Raw genomic sequence first — 21,393 nt, 5'->3', positions numbered from 1 at the left:
CTTTTCGGACGTAACTGTAATTTGACCGCCATTTAAAATGTTACTGTAATGAAATACAGTTATATTTTGTATTTCAAATAAATAAGTTACATGTATTCCGTTACTCCCCAACCCTGAATTTAACACATGAAAACGAGGCTGTGATGGGATAGACGTACAGTCTTAGTGGTATGCACTGTATAAAGGTCCTAGATCACGTAATTTTCACAACTATTAGAACTGTTTTATGGAGTTTTTGTCTACTGATTTTTTTTTTCTCTGTAAGACGTTTCATCAACTGAACAATCGGTATGTAGTTAAACAACAGTACAGTCCATTTAACGCACTGTACTTCTATCCCTCACAGCTTCATTTCCATTCCTCTCAAAAATTTAATATTCAGTCATTCATTCACTCACTCACTCACTCTTTAGAATTCAGACCACTTGGAATTAAATTTGGGATTGAACTATTTCCTGTTTGTTCTTGTTTTCCCAGTCCTGTCTGAACTGTTTTTGTAGTTTGCATTTTGTGTTAGAGGAATAACTTCCTAAGTCTTCCTAAGTGCGTTACTTTTATTTTGAAAACAGCAAGACCTGATGCTTGTTTTTTTTTTGTTTTTTTTATCACAGACTTTAATTTTGAAAACAAGACAACAACAAAAATATTTCTCTAGTTTGTTTTTTGTTTGACTAATGCTCCGTTCAAGCGAACAAACTACATTCTAAACAGCTGTATTTTAATGCAATTCGACGATTTTTTTTTAAAAAATCTAATCTTTAAGGATGTCCAAAAATGGTTAAAGTAAAGTCATTTTCCGGTTTGCTTCCGGTTTCCACGTCTCGCGTTTGGCATAAGCACATTTACAGCTGCTATTTCTGCTTAAATTCAGACAGTGTTACCTTATACAGTTTGTGTCGGGGTTTCAGCAAATATATGAAAGGTTAACATGTGATCTAGTTACTTACTTAATCAGTTAATTTGAAGTCTTCCTCTATTTAATATCCGTGTTAATACTGGGGTTATATTTCTGCACACATTTAGTGTAAAAATGTGTTGGAGACACTGATAATGGAGAGAGATTTACTCAGACAATCTGTGTCGTATCATGGTGAAAACCTGTTGTCACTGCTAAAATGTGAACAGAATGAAAATCCAGACTTTAAACATGTGGCCGCTGATCTCGCCAAAACTATTATCCAAAGGTAAGAGGCGTTTTTTTATAATCGTTGTGCATGGTTAATTTGATCCCTTATATCATGGTTGTGTTGAGACCTCAAGCCCCTTTAAATAACCCGTAAAACATACTCAAATGAAAAGTTACTCTGTCTAAAATAAATGAATAATTATGATAATGCTCTTTAATTAATTTCAAACGTGTATGCCATGTATTTTTCCCCTGTGGAACGCAAATTAAGACAATTAACAGAACGTTCGCGCTATTTTTTTCCGTACAATACAAGTTACTTAGAGCTGTCGCGCTCCAAAATGTTTAAAAGCAGCATTAAAGTAGTCCATACGATTTGCATTACTACAATACAGATCTTAAGTAAAGAAATAAAAAATAAAATAAATCATGCTTTGGCAAATCATAATTATGAGATAAAAAGTCGACATTGTGACATAAAAAGTCATAATTATGATATAGAAAGTCATAGTTTCGACCATTGTATCTCATAATTTCGACTTTTGAATCTAATAATTATGACTATTAGGGTTAGTTACCCAAAAAATGAAAATTCTTTCATTATTTACATTATTTCATCATAGTCGTTCCAAACCCGTAAGACTTTAGTTCATCTTAGGAACACAGATGAAGATAATTTTAATGAAACCTGAGAGATTTCTCACCTTCCATTGCAAGTTCACGCAACTACCACTTTGACGTTTCAAAAAGTTCATAAAGAGATTGTAACTAATCCATATGAATTGAGTGGTTTAGTCCACATTTTCTGAAGAGACATGATCGCTTTATGACAAACATTTTGAATTTAGGCTTTTATTCAAATATAAACATTGATCAGCAAACATAAACAGAAACTCAAACGTGCTGCATAACACACAGGAACAAACCTCATTGATTCTTGTGGAAACTGAATGTTTACATGTGAATAAAAGCCTAAATTAAATCTGTTCATCATATAAAGTGAAGTGACATATAGCCAAGTATGGTGTCCCATACTTGGAATTTGTGCTCTGCTTTTCACCCATCCAAGTGCACACACACAGTAGTGAACACACACCTGGAACAGTGGGCAGCCATTTTTGCTGCGGCACCCGGGGAGCGATTGGGGGTTAGGTGCCTTGCTCAAGGGCACCTCAGTTGTGGTTAATGAAAGTGAAAGAGAGCACTGTTCATTCACTCCCCATTAACATTTCCTGCCGATATTTAAGAGGCATTTAAGTAGCTTTTATAAACATGCCTTAGAGAAAAACATTACAAGTGTGCATCTTGAGACAGTGGCGCTGACATATTTTAAGATATGCAGGTCCAAGTTGCTTTCAGATAAAACAGCTCAAACATGCATTTTAATCTGGGACTAGGCCTAAGCCTTGTCTGTGAAACCGGGGGAATAAATCATAATTTTGACTTTTAGTCATAATTGATTTTTTTTTAAGTCAGAATTTTAACATAATCTCATAATTATGATTTAGTTTGTAATAATTTTGACTGTTCATCTCATAAATTCGACCTAGTATGTCCTTTTGACAAGTATGACAGTATTATATTTACCAAAGCATGAATTTTTTTTTCTTATGTGGCAGAAATGGGCTTCCATACACATCTCTGAAGTCAGGCAAATTTAGAAAGTTGATGATATTTCAATTTAACATATTGCACATACACACACACACACACACACACACACACACACACACACACACACACATATACAGGTGCTGGTCATATAATTAGAATGTCATCAAAAAGTTGATTTATTTCACTAATTCCATTCAAAAAGTGAAACTTGTATATTATGTTCATTGATTACACACAGACTGATATATTTCAAATGTTTATATCTTTTAATTTTGATGATTATAACTGACAACTAAGGAAAATCCCAAATTCAGTATCTCAGAAAATTAGAATATTACTTAAGACCAATACAAAGAAAGGATGTTTAGAAATCTTAGCCATCTGAAAAGTATGAACATGAAAAGTATGAGCATGTACAGCACTCAATACTTAGTTGGGGCTCCTTTTGCCTGAATTACTGCAGCAATGCGGCGTGGCATGGAGTCGATCAGTCTTTGGCACTGCTCAGGTGTTATAAGAGCCCAGGTTGCTCTGATAGTGGCCTTCAGCTCTTCTGCATTGTTGGGTCTGGCATATCGCATCTTCCTCTTCACAATACCCCATAGATTTTCTATGGGGTTAAGGTCAGGCGAGTTTGCTGGCCAATTAAGAACAGGGATACCATGGTCCTTAAACCAGGTACTGGTAGCTTTGGCACTGTGTGCAGGTGCCCAAGTCCTGTTGGAAAATGAAATCTGCATCTCCATAAAGTTGGTCAGCAGCAGGAAGCATGAAGTGCTCTAAAACTTCCTGGTATACGGCTGCGTTGACCTTGGACCTCAGAAAACACAGTGGACCAACACCAGCAGATGACATGGCACCCCAAACCATCACTGACTGTGGAAACTTTACACTGGACCTCAAGCAACGTGGATTGTGTGCCTCTCCTCTCTTCCTCCAGACTCTGGGACCCTGATTTCCAAAGGAAATGCAAAATTTACTTTCATCAGAGAACATAACTTTGGACCACTCAGCAGCAGTCCAGTCCTTTTTGTCTTTAGCCCAGGCGAGACGCTTCTGACGCTGTCTGTTGTTCAAGAGTGGCTTGACACAAGGAATGCGACAGCTGAAACCCATGTCTTGCATACGTCTGTGCGTAGTGGTTCTTGAAGCACTGACTCCAGCTGCAGTCCACTCTTTGCGAATCTCCCCCACATTTTTGAATGGGTTTTGTTTCACAATCCTCTCCAGGGTGCGGTTATCCCTATTGCTTGTACACTTTTTTTCTACCACACCTTTTCCTTCCCTTCGCCTCTCTATTAATGTGCTTGGACACAGAGCTCTGTGAACAGCCAGCCTCTTTTGCAATGACCTTTTTTGTCTTGCCCTCTTTGTGCAAGGTGTCAATGGTCGTCTTTTGGACAACTGTCAAGTCAGCAGTCTTCCCCATGATTGTGTAGTCTACAGAACTAGACTGAGAGACCATTTAAAGGCCTTTACAGGTGTTTTGAGTTAATTAGCTGATTAGAGTGTGGCACCAGGTGTCTTCAATATTGAACCTTTTCACAATATTATAATTTTTTGAGATACTGAATTTGAGATTTTCCTTAGTTGTCAGTTATAATCATCAACATTAAAAGAAATAAACATTTGAAATATATCAGTCTGTTTGTAATGAATGAATATAATATACAAGTTTCACTTTTTGAATGGAATTAGTGAAATAAATCAACTTTTTGATGACATTCTAATTATATGACCAGCAGCTATGTGTGTGTGTGTGTGTGTGTGTGTGTATATATATATATATATAATATATATATATAAATAAATGACATCTCTGATTGGTGGATGTTGTTCTTGGTTTTTATAACAGGGATAAAGAAGAGATAAGTCCTGTTCTGGAGCAGTTCATAGCAAGAAAAGCTGATCTTCTGTTTGCACCATCATGGAAATCATCTACGCCAGCAGATGAATGGCAGGAGGAATCTGGAGGTGGACTGCCATTATTACCTTCAAATGAAATTTAAAATCTTATGTCTGTTAAAGCATTATTTCTCTCAAAAAGATTTATGACTCAACTCTCTATGCACACCTTGGCAATAGAATCACCGCTGGCTAGTAAATTATTATTTTTTTTTTAGTTGCTACTCGCCAGACTGATATACTGTTATTTATATACAGTAAGCGTACATTCTTAACATCAGTCAATCAAGCATTGTATTATGATAATCAAGCACTATTTATAGATAGAACTTACTAATTAGAACTAAAACTTGGTGACCATGTATGAATGCATATTTGTCATTTTAACTGAACTTAGGACTGGTGGTGGTGCTTAAGATATTGTTGGCCATTCAGTGTTTCTGTAAAAAGAAATAGATGATAATAATAATAGATAATAGTAATTAGTAAAAAGATATTAAAACTAATTCTACTAATAACAATATAAAACCCGCTAAGGATTGATGAGCTGCTGGGTTCATGAATTTTAATCACATTGTCCGCTCAAACTTGATTTGCTGAAATTAAAACAGGGACTGTAACAGATGAGTGCCAGCCAATGAGATTGCCGTTTGCGCATTAGTTCCACCCACTACTGGAGAAACTGGCATCTCTTTTGCTTGTTGTTCTTAAAAGCTGAATAATTACAAATGAACTCCATTATTTTGACAGGAAAATACAAACAAAGAATATCGTTTACATGTAGCGCGTCGATTCTGCGTGGTCTGTAAGACTCTCGCTCTCTCTCGCTCTCTCTCTCTGCGTGTGTGTGAGAGAAACAGCGCTCTCAGCAAAGCGATGGCGAGTCATGCACCTTCACACTAGAGTTTGTGGTATGTCAAATATAGGTACGCTTCACATCCATTGAGCTGAATTGAAATAGTACAGATCGCTTGACGGAGAGCGAAACTCTAAAGCGCTCAGTCAGAGTATTCATCGAGTGAAAATATATCTATGCTAAACTTATATTTAGCTTCTAACACATACATTGGCAAGTAAAATCTAAGAATTTATTAGCCAATGGCTAGTGATAGACATTATTTAGTCGCCCAGAGTGAAGATTTAGTCACACATGTGAGTAAATGTGGAGGGTTGTGACTTATGTTATATTCCACTGTAGCTTGACAGCCCCAGTCCCCATTCACTTTAATTGTATGGAAATGAGCAACAAGGATATTCTTCTAAAATTCTACTTTTGTGTTTCACACGAACTCTTCCTCTAATGCACACACTGATTGAGTATGTTGTTGTTTCAGAGGCGTACGCCATCATGCCCCCGTTAGAGCAATTCATGGAGGTGTCATTTGAAGAGAGACGTGAGTTCTTTTACAGGGACGTGGAGCGTGGAGACATGGTTATCGGAAGGATCAATTCAGTTCGAGACTTTGGTTTATTTGTAACTCTTCTCTGCACTGCTGGTGGACTGGAGAGGGATATTGAGGATCTTGAGATAAAGGTTGGGTTGATTTATTTTTCCCTTCTCTGAAGTGTGTAATTCTACACTACTAATGGCTGGCACCAGCAACAGAATTGCAAATATAATTAATAATAGCTTCTTAATTTTTATATTATATTTAATTTTGTTGTCTTTTTAACAATAATTTTGTATATCTTTTTTTTTTTTTTTTTTACAAATAATAATTGTATGGAAGCTTGATTCCACCACGGAATAAAAAAGGTCATTGCGACTTTTTATATCACAATTCTGAATTTTTTCTTGCAATTGAGTTTATATCTCAAAAACAAAAATGTCAGAATTGTGGGATATAATATATAATATAATATAAATAATATAATATAAACTCACAATTGGGTTGTCACTAGGGATGTCAGATTACACAAAGTCCCATGATCGATCGTCATTTAAATTAACGATCAATTAATCGTTTACCTTAATACTGAAAGATGCATCTACTGCAGTGGCATATAGTCACTTTCATGACAGGATGCTCAAATGAATGAAAAGGTTCTTCATTCGATAATTCGCTTTTCTGTCCATTTACAAACAGTTTTAGTTGCTTTGGAATATTGGGAGAAAAAAAAGAATGTCCTGCTTGTGTCCCACAGCCCTCTCAAAGCGCAGAGCCCGATATATGATGAATTGTCTTTGTGGGGAAGTATAATTAAACTTGACTTAGTTACTAAATATCTATTGCTTTCCATGTTCAAGTGATTTGTGGTGTTTCTATTTTAATGCACTTTTAAAGTCTGAATCACATAAATGAGCTGTGCCCAAAACCCCAAAACTAATAATGGCCCTGCTTAATCAACTATCGCTACGTTTTATTGATTAAATTATTATCGACCATTAATCTATCATTGATAAATTGTTAGCATCTCTAGTTATCACGATTCAAAAAATTTCAGCGCAAGCTCACTGAATTCTGTGCTCTCCCTAAAACTCCCATTATGATAGAAAAAGCTGTCTTAATTGTACAATCAGTCTCTTATTTACATCGTGTTTACACTTTGTTGGTAATAATAAAGGATTTATGAGCATTTACAAATTTAGAATTGCAAGATAAAAAGTTGCAGTTGTCTGTTTTATTTTTCTATTCCATGTCAGAAACAAGCTTTCATATGATTAAGGTCAAAATGTAAGAGAAAATGTTATTACCTTGTACTTGAGTCTTTAAATGGAAACTTTTCAAACCCTTATAAAATGCATGAATACTCTAAGAAATTAACACATGCATTTTAAACTAAAAATATTTCTCATCCAGTTGCAGCTTGTCAGTCAAAATGTGATTCTAAAAATAAATGTTATCTATCAAAAGGCCCTCTGTCCAATAAGAGATGTACCTTCGACTGGAAATCATGACGATCCTTTGTCTTATTACCAAATTGGGGATTTAATCAGAGGTATGACTTTTTTAATTTTTTTTTTTTTACTCTTGTTAAAAAGGAAAATCAATAAATAAATATATAAAATGATTATTAGACTGGATAAAGTGATGTTTTATGCCACAGCTGGGGTGAAAGACATTGACCGCTACCACGAGAAGTTGACAATATCACTGTATTCATCTTCGTTGGCTCCTCACTTGAATAAAGTCAAACTGGGTGTCATATCCAAAGAAGATCTTCCTCTTCATTATATGTATGTTGACTCAAGAAAGTGAACATTTACCCGTTTATCTCAGACTTCCTGTTGTTTATTGTTACTTCCACTCTTTCAGCCGGGGCGAAAACGTGGCCACAGATAGCAGCGAGACTTATGAGAAGCTTTTGGACAGCTCGCTTGGTTTGTCCAATCCCTTAAATGTGGACTACCTCCTGGGAAAGCTGGGAATAAGTGGTACACAAACTCCTTCGCTAATGAGGGGGTTACAGAGGTATATTCTAGCTTATACACTTATGTCATTTCCAGTTTTGTTGGCGTTTTCTCAGTTAAACAGATTTTTTTTATATATATATGTACAGTAAGCGCTTCAAAGAAGAGGATTTTGCAATAGCTATTCGGAAGAAGCAATCTGTTTCCTGGGCTTTGAAATGGTTTGTTTTTACCAAATTTTTGATACTGTCCTCACTGCAGTACCACTAGTACTGACCGCATCGTTTCTTCAAATGTTTATAGTGTTAAAACTGGTGTTGACCATTTCAAATCGGGTCGCCATGTAGAAGCAATGAATGAGTACAACAAGGCCTTAGAAATCGACACGAACAATGTGGAGGCGCTTGTGGCACGTGGAGCTCTGTAAGTCACAATAGTCACGTTAATATAAAGAGTATGGCTGCACGATATTGGAAAAAAATTGACATTGTGATATTTTGTTTTTCTGCGATATATATTGCGATATGAAAAAAATTCTCCAGATGACTTGAATAGCTCTATTTGGAAAGAATTAATCATTCTAGGATGACTGGGGTGATTTTGTAGGTGAGTGAATACGCATAGAAAATAATGAACAAATTACAAGCACAGATAAATATAACAAAACAAAGATACAAATGAAATAAATAGTGCTTTATATTTTCCAGGCAAGTCTAACAGTATTCAGGTACAGAAATTGAATAATCAAATGTAAAATAACGCCGCATAGTCTCACTGTATAAATTAAACAGAATTAATCTGTTAAAACTACAAAAGTGATTTTTTTTTTTCTTTGTCTTTTGTAGTTTATTAACATTCACGACACAGAAAGCAGGCTTCTGTCACTTTAAGAACGAATGCTCGGCGCAGACACAAAATATTGTTACACATACGGTTTTCTTTCTCAATTGTTTCGTTCACCCAAGCCGTAATCAATTGTTTACGTTGATAGTTGATCTTTTACGTGCATTTTGACAATTTTTTTTTTTTTTTTTTTTTTTTTGCATGCATGCATGTGTCCGTTCAGGCACAATCAGAATTGAGCTCTCTTTCGCATCTTCATACGCTCAAATGGTTTATGTTGTTTAAACTGACAGGATCTAAAAGACGTTCAAATGATAAACTTTTATTGCATGATGGTCAAACTTTGCAGTTATTCTGAGAATCACATGCGTTTTAAACCGTGGTGTCTTCTCCGAACGGATTAATGATCTCTATACTAGACATCGCACATCCTTTTGATGCTAAAACAATATATCGTGCAGCCCTAATAAAGAGTAATATTTTCATGTAATATTTGCAATTGTTGTTCTGGCTCATGTTACATAATTACTGAAACTGTTTTTATTTTATTGTAGATATGCAACCAAAGGAAGTTTGATGAAAGCTATCGATGACTTTGAACTGGCCTTGGAGAACTGCCCCACACACAGGAATGCTAAAAAATACCTCTGCCAGACGCTAGTGGAAAGAGGAGGACAGTATGTCATCAAGAAACTGTTACTTTCTCTAGTTTTTCAGTGGAAAAAAATGTAAAAATGTATACAATAAGCCATGAGAGGCTAAGCATTATAGCAGTGGTTCTCAAACTGGGTGACGGGGTACGCAAACAAAATGAGTTTTTCCGTTCATTTAATTCTACCCGACCTTAAAATTATATTAAAACCGAGCATGTATTTGTAACAGGCAAAAATTTCATAAATACATGACATCCAGTCAAAATAGCTCATCAAAACTGACATTGTGTGACATTGATTTTACAGTTCAACAAACAAAACGGTAATATTAAGTGATGTACATGTTAAACACAGTATTGTCAGTGTTTGCTCAATTTTGCAACGGAATAATAGTTCCAATGAAAGCCACAGCAGAACTGCAACACAGTGGTGTTTCGTAAACAAATCGTGAGTCAATGATTCAATTCATAAATACAGCCACTTGCTTCGTTACCAAACGAATGAATGAATGACTTGTTGACTCACTCATTAAGACAGTGACTTGCCGCCACTTACTGACGGCTTTAGTTTAATATTTAAGGCCTGGTTTCACAGACAGGGCTTAGGCTAAGCCAAGATTAAGCCTTATTTCAATTAGGATATTTAAGTAGCTTTTATAAACATACACTTAAAAAAAAAAAAAAAAAAAAAAAAAACATTACTGCTGTGCATCTTGAGACAAAACAGTGGCTCTGACATATTTTAAGACATGTCAGTGCAAGTTTCTTTCAGCTCAAACATGCATTTTAGTCTAGGACTAGTTTAAGCCTTGTCTGTGAAACCGGGGGTATAAGTATCGCTTAATTTTTACCATCATTGCATGTTTCTCTACAGACCTTTATTTAAAACATTATTTATTTTAAAAAGGTATTTATAAAGGGAAAAAAATTCACTGGAAAAAAATACATTTAAGGGGGCAAATAATTTTCCTTAATGGAAAAGGTGAGACTGCAGTCTAACGATTTTAGGCCCAATTTTCACTCGCTGACAGATTTTGCGCAATCACAGACAAATGCCCGAAATCAGAGGCAAATCAGTGCTTGTTTACGCGAGTGACAATCACACAGTGTGAATTATCAAAGACGCGATCTAAGAGAATCGACGATGCGTCATTGACGCCTGTGAGATTTTTGACATGCTAAATATCTGGACCTGTCTGCGATTCATAATCCTGCTATGTGAAATGTGTTCTGATTGAAAATGACATCGGTGATGACCTACAGCCAATAAGAGAACAAGATACAGGGCAGTGGGAAGTTCGGGGAGGAGTTATAGACCCGCGTCTCCCCAACCATTTCCTCCTCCATAATCTTTTTTCTTTTTCTTTTTTTCACTGCAAATTAGCACACAGACAATTTGGATCACAAGCTTTTGCGGGTTAACATTTTTAATAATAACTTCAGTCTTGCACGAGAACCGTCTTACACGTGTCCTTGTGTTATTTCCTTATCATGACCCTTTCACACAGGATGCGGAATGCGCTATGAAACCCATTTCTTTTAATGGTTTGCGCCACGCAACCATTGGTGAGCTGTGCGCGCCGCGGTTAAAGTTCAAAATAGTTCAACTTTCACCGCTGCGCTCTGTGAAGATTACCCGTGTGGCCAATAGAAATAGGGCATCAAATGATTAGACGTACAGAACTCCTGCTAAAAATTTTGAAAACTCTGCCTACTTTGCTTTTTACACAGCAGTGACTGAATGATACCCCGTATAGTCATGCAGTGTAAAAAGAACAGTGATCAGATGACTTTGAAAATTGTGCAGTGTGAACTCGGTGTAAGTGGAAGAGAAAACGCAAAAGAATGTTGAATAAAAAGTTTGAGAACCACTGCAGTACAGTGATTTTATCATGATCTGAGCTGCATTTACACTGCAAAACTCCATGATCGGATCCAATCTTTTGACACATCTTTTTTTTTGTGTGTGTGGCCTGCCTGTTTAAATTTAAAAGACATGACTAACTTTGTTTACATTAAGACACTATGCTGTCAGGCATAGTGTGTCTTAATGTAAACAAAGTTAGTCATCCTATCAAGCCATAGTCCTCATTTATGCCACTAAACATGTTATGTTCTTAATCTTGAGACATCATGCATTTAATTGTTTAGCGATAGAGGCAGCTCCCTCTGATTCACCTGTATGAATTCCCATGCATTCACTACCTGAGCACCAGACAAGATCCAACCTGTTTGGGGAGTAACATTAACCGCATTTACATGCACGTCACAATTAAAGTGATTATTCCGGTTATATGTTTTTATTCCAAACAAAACAAGAGATGCTCTAGGTCAGGGGTGTCAAACTCATTTTAGGTTGAGGGCCGGATAGGAAAAAATGTAACCATGTGCGGGCCGAATAACTTTTTTAAGCCTTAGTGCGCCGACAGTTAACCCAACAAACTACAAATTAATTTACAAGAAAACTAGAAAAACACACTGCTCTTTGAAAACGGCATTTGTTTTTACAGCAAAAAGACTTTATTACATTTTTATTTAATAATACTTTTATTTAATAAGTATTTTTATTTACTTTTATTTAATATTTTTTATTAGTGATGCACAGATTTTGATTTTTCATGGCCAAGTCAAATTTTTTTTTTTTTACAAGCAAATTTGCCAATTCTGTAGCATGAGCAGTTGTTTTTGATTTAAATTTGATGATATAATTTCAATATTTACAGCAAAAACAGCATGGTCTGACTATAGTTTTGTGAAATTATGCTACATAAGACACCTGCACAAAACAAAAATTGCAGATGGACTGAATGAAAATGCAAACTCACTCTCTGTCAGTAGGTGACGCTTATGGAACAGCAGCGATATAGCGTTTCCTTTGTTACCGCTGTACACTAAGCAGAGCTGCACTTGAAAACAAAACTTTATACTGAGATAAAGAGGAAAAGAAAATGCCTTCGAAACTTTTCTGTCAGTTCTCTTCAGAGATACATTTATATAAACTTCAATATTTATGTTTTTCTTCCTATATTTCGCAAACAGTGAGCTTGTGCCTGGTACAGTATTTTCCTCTGCTGGAGCATCTATGTTCTCTTCTTTGCGTACGTATTCAGCGTTTGCCTGTTTTATCATCCTGTTTACAGACTTCGTAAATATTTCCACACAAATGACAGTCTGGGAAATGATTGCAAAGCAGTTTGCTTGCAAGTCCAGAAAAGAGATTGGCCAAAATAAAACTAAAAACCGTTGGGATTTATGGCCAGTGCCATACATCTCTATTTTTTAAAATTATTGTTCAATTCATTCCCCGGGCTGGATTGGACACCTTTGTGGGCCATATTCGGCCTGCGGGGCTGTATGTTTGACACCCCTGCTCTAGGTGAACATGTAATCAGAACATTCCCCTTTATGTGTCATGCTTGTTTTCTGGAAATACCAGAGATGCTCACTCATTCCATCTGTTGTATATTAAACCTTGCAATGTAATTGCAGACATCGAACCTAGAATATCATAGAGACTTGAGTTGGGCTCATCTGACTTGGGCAGCCACTCAAAAAACTCTAGCAGTTGCCTATAATTTGAACAAACCCCTACCTGTTTGTGCCCTGTCTAGTGACGTGAATGTCACATAGACTTGGAAGTGGGCTCTTAAGAAAACTTAAGGCCTCAATATACTCGCAATTCTTTTTCGTTCTTCATTTAGGGGTAAAAATTAGTTTGAAAAACTTTTGAAGTGATATACTGTTGGTGAGCATCCAGACGCTGCCCACGCTGCTGAGAGTGGCGTTTAGATGAATATGTAATATGAATATGTGCTGCACTCTTTCGTTTCAATAACAAAATGAACGCACAACAAAATGACAGCAGTGAGAAAACAGCAGTTAAAGGGGGACTCGGTAGTATTTCAAAAACACTGTTTGGAAGTTAGTCGGCTGATACCAACAACAAACGTCTAACCAGTCAGCATTAGGGGACATATGACTGTCAAGGAGAGAGAACAAACAAGAGGGAGATTTGAAAATAAGAAAACAAAAACTGCAGAATGAGAAATGGGACACACTACAAAAGAGATCAAAAGAATATCACTGGAATGAAGGTTTATTCCTGGGCAAGCGCTTTAGGACCTGCGTTAATATTAGAAAAGCTTTCCAGCGCTGGAGAGAGCTAAGCGGGAACAACGAACTCTTGTTTGTATTTTCTCTTGTGTACTGTACGTTCATTTTTTGTGCTTCCTTGTCGTTCGTTCATCAACTGCGCTTTATTTTTCGTAAAGCATTTTGTTGCACGTCAGCTGTGATAAACACATCCACTCGCATTGCGTTTGTAACTGGCCAGATAGTGAGAGTTTTGCTGTTAAACTACTGCACGCTGACGGCTGCTAGAGAATGCGGTGTTTAGTGTCATTGGTAGTGCATTCGCCTCGCATGTCAGCAGCGATCGGGCCGGGGTTCGAGACCAACTTGGAGCAGGGTGGTTAGGATTGGAGTGTGAGTTTTGGAGGTGGAGCAATGAAGAGAGGGGTGGGTTTGTTTGGGTTGATTTCAAGTATCAACAATGTCCAACAGCGTTGTTCAAATAATACTTACAGCACCTTTAAAAAAGCATCTTAAAGATCATAGCAACGTGGATGTTTGCACCAGCTCTGCAATTCAGCACTCCAGTCACATTTATTTATAAAGCACTTTATACAATAGATTGTTTAAAAGTAAGTAGCTTTACATTAGTAAAAAAAAAAAAAAAAAAAAACCTGTAGCTTTCACTTAGAATTACACTTCAATTTCTACTATAAAGCAGCTCTCCAGTGTTTGTCACTCATGGACATCTGACCTTAACAGACAAAACAGAGGAAATGAACCGGAGAAGATTCCCATGTAAAAGACCCAACTATTACATCAGCGCCACGGACCAATGGTAGTTTGAAGGCGTGCAGCCGGAGTGAACTTTTAGGAAAGTTTGCTTTGGCAAGCTGTTTTGAACTTCGTTTTGTCCTGATTTTGTTTGAAATGACGTCACACCAGTTCATTCTTCAATTTTACTTGAAGTATATTGGGGCCTTTAATATTATTAACAACTAAATATTGTTGCATTAGAAGCTACTGAAACACTATACCAGCCACTTAGCAATGCCTAACAACAGCAACACTCTGTAATTTATGAACATTTACCATAAATGTATAATTTGCCAAATATCAATACAGACATTGTAGATAGGAAAACTCACTGCATTATCAAATTCATCTGTTGTGTGGATGTGTGTGTATAGGTTTTTACAACACCTTTGCTTCCTTTTTTGTTTCATAATATTTTAGAATGCCTTTAAAGGATTAGTCCACTTTCAAATAAAAAATTCCTGATAATTTTCTCACCCCCATGTCATCCAAGATGTCCATGTCCTTCTTTTTTCAGTCGAAAAGAAATTAAGGTTTTTGATGAAAACATTCCAGGATTATTCTCCTTATAGTGGACTTCAATTGGCCCCAAACGGTTGAGGGTCAAAATTACAGTTTCAGTGCAGCTTCAAAGGGCTTTAAACGATACCAGATGAGGAATAAGGGTCTTATCTAGTGAAACGATCTGTCATTTTCTAAAAAAAAATTTAAAAATTATATATGTTTTAACCATAGACTCAAATCTTGAACTAGCTCTCTTCTTCTCTATTAGAATTCCGGCAATGTAGATGCTGCTAAGTGTATTACTGCCCTCCACAGGTCAAAGTTTGAACTAATTGTTATATACTTGCACTAGCAAATTGTATATGACAATTTAGTTCAAACTTTGACCTGTGGAGAAGAAGAGAGCTAGCTCAAGATGAGCATCTATGGTTAAAACATATATATCATTTTTATTTTTATTTAGAAAATGACCGATCGTTTCGCTAGATAAGACCCTTATTCCTCGTCTGGTATCATATAAAGCCCTTTGAAGCTGCACTGAAACTGTAATTTTGACCTTAAACTGTTTAGAGACCATTGAAGTCCACTATAAGGAGAATATTCCTGGAATGTTTTCATCAAAAACCTTAATTTCTTTTCGACTGAAGAAAGAAGGACATGGACATCTTGGATGACATGGGTGTGAGTAAATTATCAGGAAATTTTTATTTGAAAGTGGACTAATCCTTTAACTCTTCCGAAGTTGTTTTGATGGTGCTCTGATCTTTTCTGCATAGACTTGAAGAGGAAGAAAAGTTGGTAACCGCTGAGGGTCTCTACAAAAGAGCCATGGTGTTAGACGACACGTTTCAAGAGGCAGCAGAGGCTCTGGAGAAACTTCAGATACGCATCCAGGTGAGCTGGATAATCCTGCCTATCACAAATGCATGAGTAGCTGCCATAGCGAATTTAATCAGACAACTAGCTTCCAGTGTTTAAGGTACATAGATATGTCATGTGTTAAGACACACTTTCCTTTTCTTCCCGTTATCAAAAACAAACTTGCATGACGTTTATTTTAACTGATAAGTATTGAAGTACTGATGAAGTATTTTTGTCATTTATGTGTCTATCTGATCTTGGACCTGTGAAACCTGACTGATGGGACCTTTAACCCTGATTGCACTGGGTTGACATTAATGCCTCATGTGAACATAAAACCCCACCACCTTTGGTTTGTATTCTGTTCCTGGTACTACGGTAACTGCATCTTATGATCATTGCTAAATATAAAATGTTTTCTCGCTTTTTGTCATTGCTTAACATCCTGACGCCGAATACTTCGCTTGGGGTGTGAAAACGGCACTTGTGTGAAATTGCTCATCTTGTGTGCTGCACGCATTCATGCTTGATGAATTTCCTGAAAATTATTCAAATTTTACCCTGTCAATGAACTGCTTTAAAGAAATCGCTTAAATTGAAAGAACAGGAAGCTGCCAAAGAGCAGGAAAAAACTAAGACCGTGGAGACAAGTGCAGAGAAATTGCGTAAAATCCTAAAAGAAGAGAAAAGGTAACGTCAACACCACCATATTGATTCATGTTTTTATTCCTGTTTAGCACATATTTGGTCACGTACACACTGCAGCTAAATACAGTTGTTCTGTAGACACGGTTCATATATTTAACAAAATTAGGAAGTAAAGGCCTGTTCACACCAAGGAGAGTAAATATTACATTTTAGTAATCGTTCTAATTCAGTAAGAATAGTCCACACTAAAACTATAACTAGAACAAAACAGAGGAACAATATTGTTGGAATCAATTTGAAAACATTTTTTTTTCTAGCTGATGAATTATAAAAAAACATTGAAAGCCAATCAGAATCCACCCCACTTCAAACAGTGTGATCATATAAAGAAGCAGACAACATAAACGCTTAAAATAAACAGAATGTTATCATGCGTTGATGTGCATGCTAATATATTTAGCCTTATAGTTCTCGTTCTTGGTGTCAACCTGCCTTAACTGCCGAATTTACATTAAATGTGCATTGTGGTTTCTTATGCACAGCGGCAGGGCGGGAAACAATGGACAGATAGAGATCGAAATTTTGATCATTTTAAAACAATGATAATTTATGTCATTCAGTCCAGCTTTTAAATTGGGGCTGGGCAGTATACTGAATATTCAGAATATTTTTGCATGATTTTTCTTGTGATATAACATTATAAATACCATGATGATTTTAATGCACTTATTTTATTTTAATTTTTTTAAGTGGACTATTATTTGGCTGTTATGTTTCATGAAGATTGTGTCATGAGTGGTTTTACAATCCAATCTTGTCTTGATACTCTGAAATATGAGACATTTTTCTGATTTAAACTTGCAAAAACAGCATTTAAGTTGCTAAGTTTTATTTATGTAAATCAGTTCTTGTGATTCAGTGTATCAAGCAGAACTCTGATTTAACAATTTATGTCAATACAAAAAGCTGTTGGAGTTCAGTTTACACTGATGAGCCAAAACATTATGACAACCTGCCAAATATGCTGTTGGTTATCCGCATGCTGCCAAAGCTGCACAGACCCACCTAGGAATGCACTCTACAAAAGCCCCGAAGGTGTCCTGTAGTTTCTGGCACCAAGACGTTATCAGCATTTCCTTCAGGTCTAAGATGGAGCCGCAATGAATTAACTTGTTCGTCCAGTACATCCCACATGTACTGAGGAATTTGGAGGCCAAGGTAACACCTTGAACTCTTAATCATGTTGCTCAGTTCATTCCTGAACAATGCGTCCAGTGTGGCAGGGTGCAAAATCCTGCTGAAATAGGCCACTTCCACCAGGGAACACCATTGCCATGAAGGGGTGTACCTGGTCTGCAGTGATGTTTAGGTAGATGGCATGAATGTCCACATTGGCTCATCGGACCAGTCAAATTTTTTCCAGTGCTCTAAGGGCAAGGTTGTAGGTGCTTTTGGCTGTGGACAGGGGTCATCATAGGCACTCTGACCAGTGGCTACACAGCCCCATATGCATCAGGGTGCAATGCACTGTGTGTTGTGACACATTCCTCCCATAACCATCAAATTTTGTGTGACCTGTGCCACAAAAGGCCTCCTGTCAGTCCAGACAGGATAGCCTTTGTTTTCCTTGCGCATCAGACGACTTAGGAGCCCAAAGCCCTGTCAGTTTCTTGTGATTAGTAAATATTTTCTTAAAGAAATGATTGTTCTCTTATCTAATCTACCCAGACCTTGACATGTGGCCTTGTTGGGAGGAGATCAACAAAATTTGTTTCCACCTGTGAGTGGTCATAATGTTTTTGCTCAGTATTAGTATTAATGATGCCACAAAAGTTCTGCAACCAAAAAAAATTTGTCTGAACAAAAACAAATGCAACAAAAAATAGTTTTCCATTTCGGCTGTAATAGTTTCGGAGGGCTGAAATCATCAATTGAAACAGTGCTTTCCCACAGTTTTTCATGACCAAAAATGGTGCTAAGAGTATCAATATCTAAAATTTGTTATACATGAGAGAGATGTTTTGAATATCATCAAAAGTTAAAAATATGAACATTATTAAACTGTATCTCCTAGCCCTGATTTAAAACTGTCAAAAATTTGCATTGTGTATGTGACCATTTGAAATGGTATTTGAGTATTTCTTCCATCAAAACAAGGTAAGAACTCTTTTGTGTTTTCCTCTTTTAATCATTGTTGATGTCCCATGCAAGTTTCAGTATTATGTTTGCTTCCATATAGAATGAAGAAGAAAAGGAAGCGGTCGACCTCTTCCTCTACATCCTCAGATACGTCTTCAACTACAGGCGACGACTCTCCTTCAACAAGTCGTAAAAAATCTAAGAAACGGAAACACAAACACCGGCGCTCGTCTCGCGGCAGTAAGAAACACAAGCGACGAGTGTCGTCTTGTAGTGATAAAACAGCGGAGGACGACTGGTTTCCTGCTCCTGCTAACACCTCCGCCTCATACATCAATCAGAAACAATCCATAACCAAGCTCATCAGCGAAGGAGAACAGTCTTGGGGCAAAAGTCGACATGAAGACGGCAGAGGTAGGTTAGAAGACGTTATCGACAGAAGTCCGGAGAACGCCAAATATGGGTCTAGACTCGGAGGTCCTGATGTAAACTGTGAGGTTTACAGGACTCAGAGCACCTCAGAACGTGCCAGAAGCAGGAGGGATTCTTCCTCCTCGAACCAATCTGAATATTCTCACAAATCTGATCGGTATTCTAGGGAATGTTCCTCGCAAGGCAGAAAACGTAGTGAATCAGAACGAGGCAGGAATGAGAAGATGGATAGAGCGGAGAGAAATAGTCGCGATCAAGACGGACGGAAGTCTTCAGTTGGAACCCTAAAAAAAGAACTTCCTTCCAATTTGTTGGACATTTTTAGTCAAATCGCTGAATTTGAGAAGGAAAAAAAGCAGAAGTAAAAGTCACTCTTTAGGGTTCAAGTCCCATTTTCTTACCGATCTCTTAGATGTGGTAAGATTAACATTAGTACTAGCAGGTTTAAGCTTCAATTATAGTGATTTAACTGTATGATAGATTATGATAGGTTGATAAAATCTGTTTATTTTCCTAATTTCAGGTTAGATATATTTGCTTTAGGGGAAGCATCCTGTAAAAAATTAAGAGCAATGGCCAAAATTTGTGCTGCGAATGATGCCTCAGTATTAAAAAATTGCCTTAAGCCTATTTTCAGTGTTCAAATAAATGAATGTAATGGTAAAAGAAGTCCTAATGTGTAGTTTTTGCTGTAATATTAAAGGTATAAACTGCCCATTGGAGCCGAGGGGTCAGGGTTTGACTGGACATTCCTGGTTATTCAATCATGATGCTCTCATCTGCTAATGGTTTCCTATGGGATGCAAAGTGGAGGGGGGAGGAGGGGGAATGGGGTTCAGAAAGCCAAATTATCAATTGAGTCATATTCAAGTTTTAGGACTTTGCACACTAAAATGTAATGCAGACTTTCAAAAATGTTCTCTGGTCAAGCTAAAACGCTTCAACTTTAAATCTTGATTTGCTCAATGGCATTTGACAGTTAATTTGCGCGTGTCAACTTGAGGTTAATTTGATTGCTCTTTTTGGTGAACTGTAAAATTTTAAAACACAATGAAATGCATTAAACTAATACAAAATAAATAAATAAAATAAATAAAAATCACAGAAATGCACACTAATATTTGCTGAGGTTTGTGGTGTTGTTTAAAGCATGTAATTTCCTGGAGGAAGAAACTGGCATAATTTTGGAGGGAAAACGAGCACAAACATCAGTCAGTAATTCTGTTAACTCTGTGGTGGTTTTTTTTTTTTTTTTTCATATTGGTTTGAGGGATTTTTAAAAAATACTTATTACAAAAATGTAACCAATTAAAACAATATTCAAACAACATGTTTGGTTTGAGGGGAAAAACAGAAACAACTGGAATGTTTCTTAATGGCTGTTTTTGATATTAGAAATGCATCCAATAAGTAACTCATTGTGAATAAAAAGCAAACATTCCCTAGTGAAAAATAAATATACTTCATTGTATTTAAAATATTTTCTTATATTTATTTCATAATAAGTATACTAAAAATACATTGACATGCACTAACTGAAAATACACTGTAAATGTAGTTATTTTATGCTTCCATCAAGCACAAACTTAGTAGACTACAAATTAATTTGTAAAGTGCTCTAAGTCACTCACAAATCTAATGATATTTTGATAATTTACATTCACTTTTCACACAATATAAGTTGTTTTCATGCCTTTTATGTAATATTTCATGCTTATCATCTTTAGAAAGATCTTTCTTCCTCCCCATATTGCATGAGAACTGTGACTTGCTTAATAATGTGGAACAACCTCTTTAAGTACGGTTTCTATTTACCTAAGTAGACCTGGCAAACTATTTAACAAACCTGTCTGAGATTGATATCAGTTATCTAGAAAAAAGATATGCAGAAATAAAACAAACACTTTCTTTGAAAAACTAAAATCTGAATGTTTATTGTAGTGAAATTCTCCTGATCTGTCACTTGCATAATAATTTGGAACACAGTGTAGTTTGTATCTGCTAACAGGTGCTGTAAGGGCAGAATTTCCAAACACAACTGTTGCCCACAGTGCAAATATAACAATGAGCATTTTGCAAATAAAACAATTTAATTTGTTAAATATTTAAGTACTCCTTAGGTAATTTATTTTTGTTGAATCCTCTGTTGACCTGTTATGATTAAATGTACAATGAACTGTATTTGAGTTCTACTTGAGTATAAAAATAGCACAGATAAAAGTTTACATGTGTTTTGAGTTGCAAAAAACAAAACAAAAAATCATAATCATGAAGTAAGTTTTTTAATTATGATCTTTACCTTTTCAATAACTACACTTTGAATATCCAGGTAGGCCTATTGTTTAATTCAATTCAAATTTATTTCTATAGTGCTTTTCACAATTTTGCATGGTTGCAAAGCAGCCTTACATACATATAGAAAGTAGTTAC

At 36.3% G+C, this 21,393-nt stretch overlaps 1 protein-coding gene across 4 annotated transcripts; it reads left to right on the top strand.

Moving 5' to 3' along the window:
- The first annotated feature begins 634 nt into the window (after positions 1-634).
- ttc14 (tetratricopeptide repeat domain 14) lies at positions 635-20,081 on the top strand. Of its 4 annotated transcripts, XM_051909726.1 has the most exons (13): positions 635-922; positions 1,024-1,184; positions 4,596-4,714; positions 5,980-6,179; positions 7,501-7,585; positions 7,694-7,823; positions 7,903-8,058; positions 8,147-8,218; positions 8,301-8,420; positions 9,395-9,517; positions 15,660-15,777; positions 16,328-16,434; positions 18,632-20,081. In XM_051909726.1, the coding sequence occupies exons 2-13, from the start codon at positions 1,051-1,053 to the stop codon at positions 19,326-19,328; spliced, it is 2,061 nt and encodes a 686-aa protein (XP_051765686.1). In that variant the 5' UTR covers positions 635-922; positions 1,024-1,050; the 3' UTR covers positions 19,329-20,081. The 4 variants fall into 4 exon arrangements, with proteins under 4 accessions (XP_051765686.1, XP_051765687.1, XP_051765688.1 ...); XM_051909725.1 differs by having other exon boundaries at positions 636-1,184; XM_051909727.1 differs by lacking the exon at positions 8,147-8,218 and having other exon boundaries at positions 635-1,184.
- Positions 20,082-21,393: the final 1,312 nt, after the last annotated feature.

The sequence above is a fragment of the Ctenopharyngodon idella genome, chromosome 10 (assembly GCF_019924925.1).
Source record: "Ctenopharyngodon idella isolate HZGC_01 chromosome 10, HZGC01, whole genome shotgun sequence".
Taxonomy (NCBI): domain Eukaryota; kingdom Metazoa; phylum Chordata; class Actinopteri; order Cypriniformes; family Xenocyprididae; genus Ctenopharyngodon; species Ctenopharyngodon idella.
This window is presented reverse-complemented; position numbering and strand designations above follow the sequence as displayed.

What these genes read in the sequence shown, in the direction of transcription:
- ttc14 (XM_051909726.1), top strand. Translation starts at nt 1,051, where the DNA reads ATGGAGAGAGATTTACTCAGACAATCTGTGTCGTATCATGGTGAAAAC. An exon ending in AATTGGGGATTTAATCAGAG is followed by an intron (nt 7,586 to 7,693) that starts GTATGACTTTTT and finishes TTTATGCCACAG; the next exon opens with CTGGGGTGAAAGACATTGAC. An exon ending in ATCCTAAAAGAAGAGAAAAG is followed by an intron (nt 16,435 to 18,631) that starts GTAACGTCAACA and finishes GCTTCCATATAG; the next exon opens with AATGAAGAAGAAAAGGAAGC.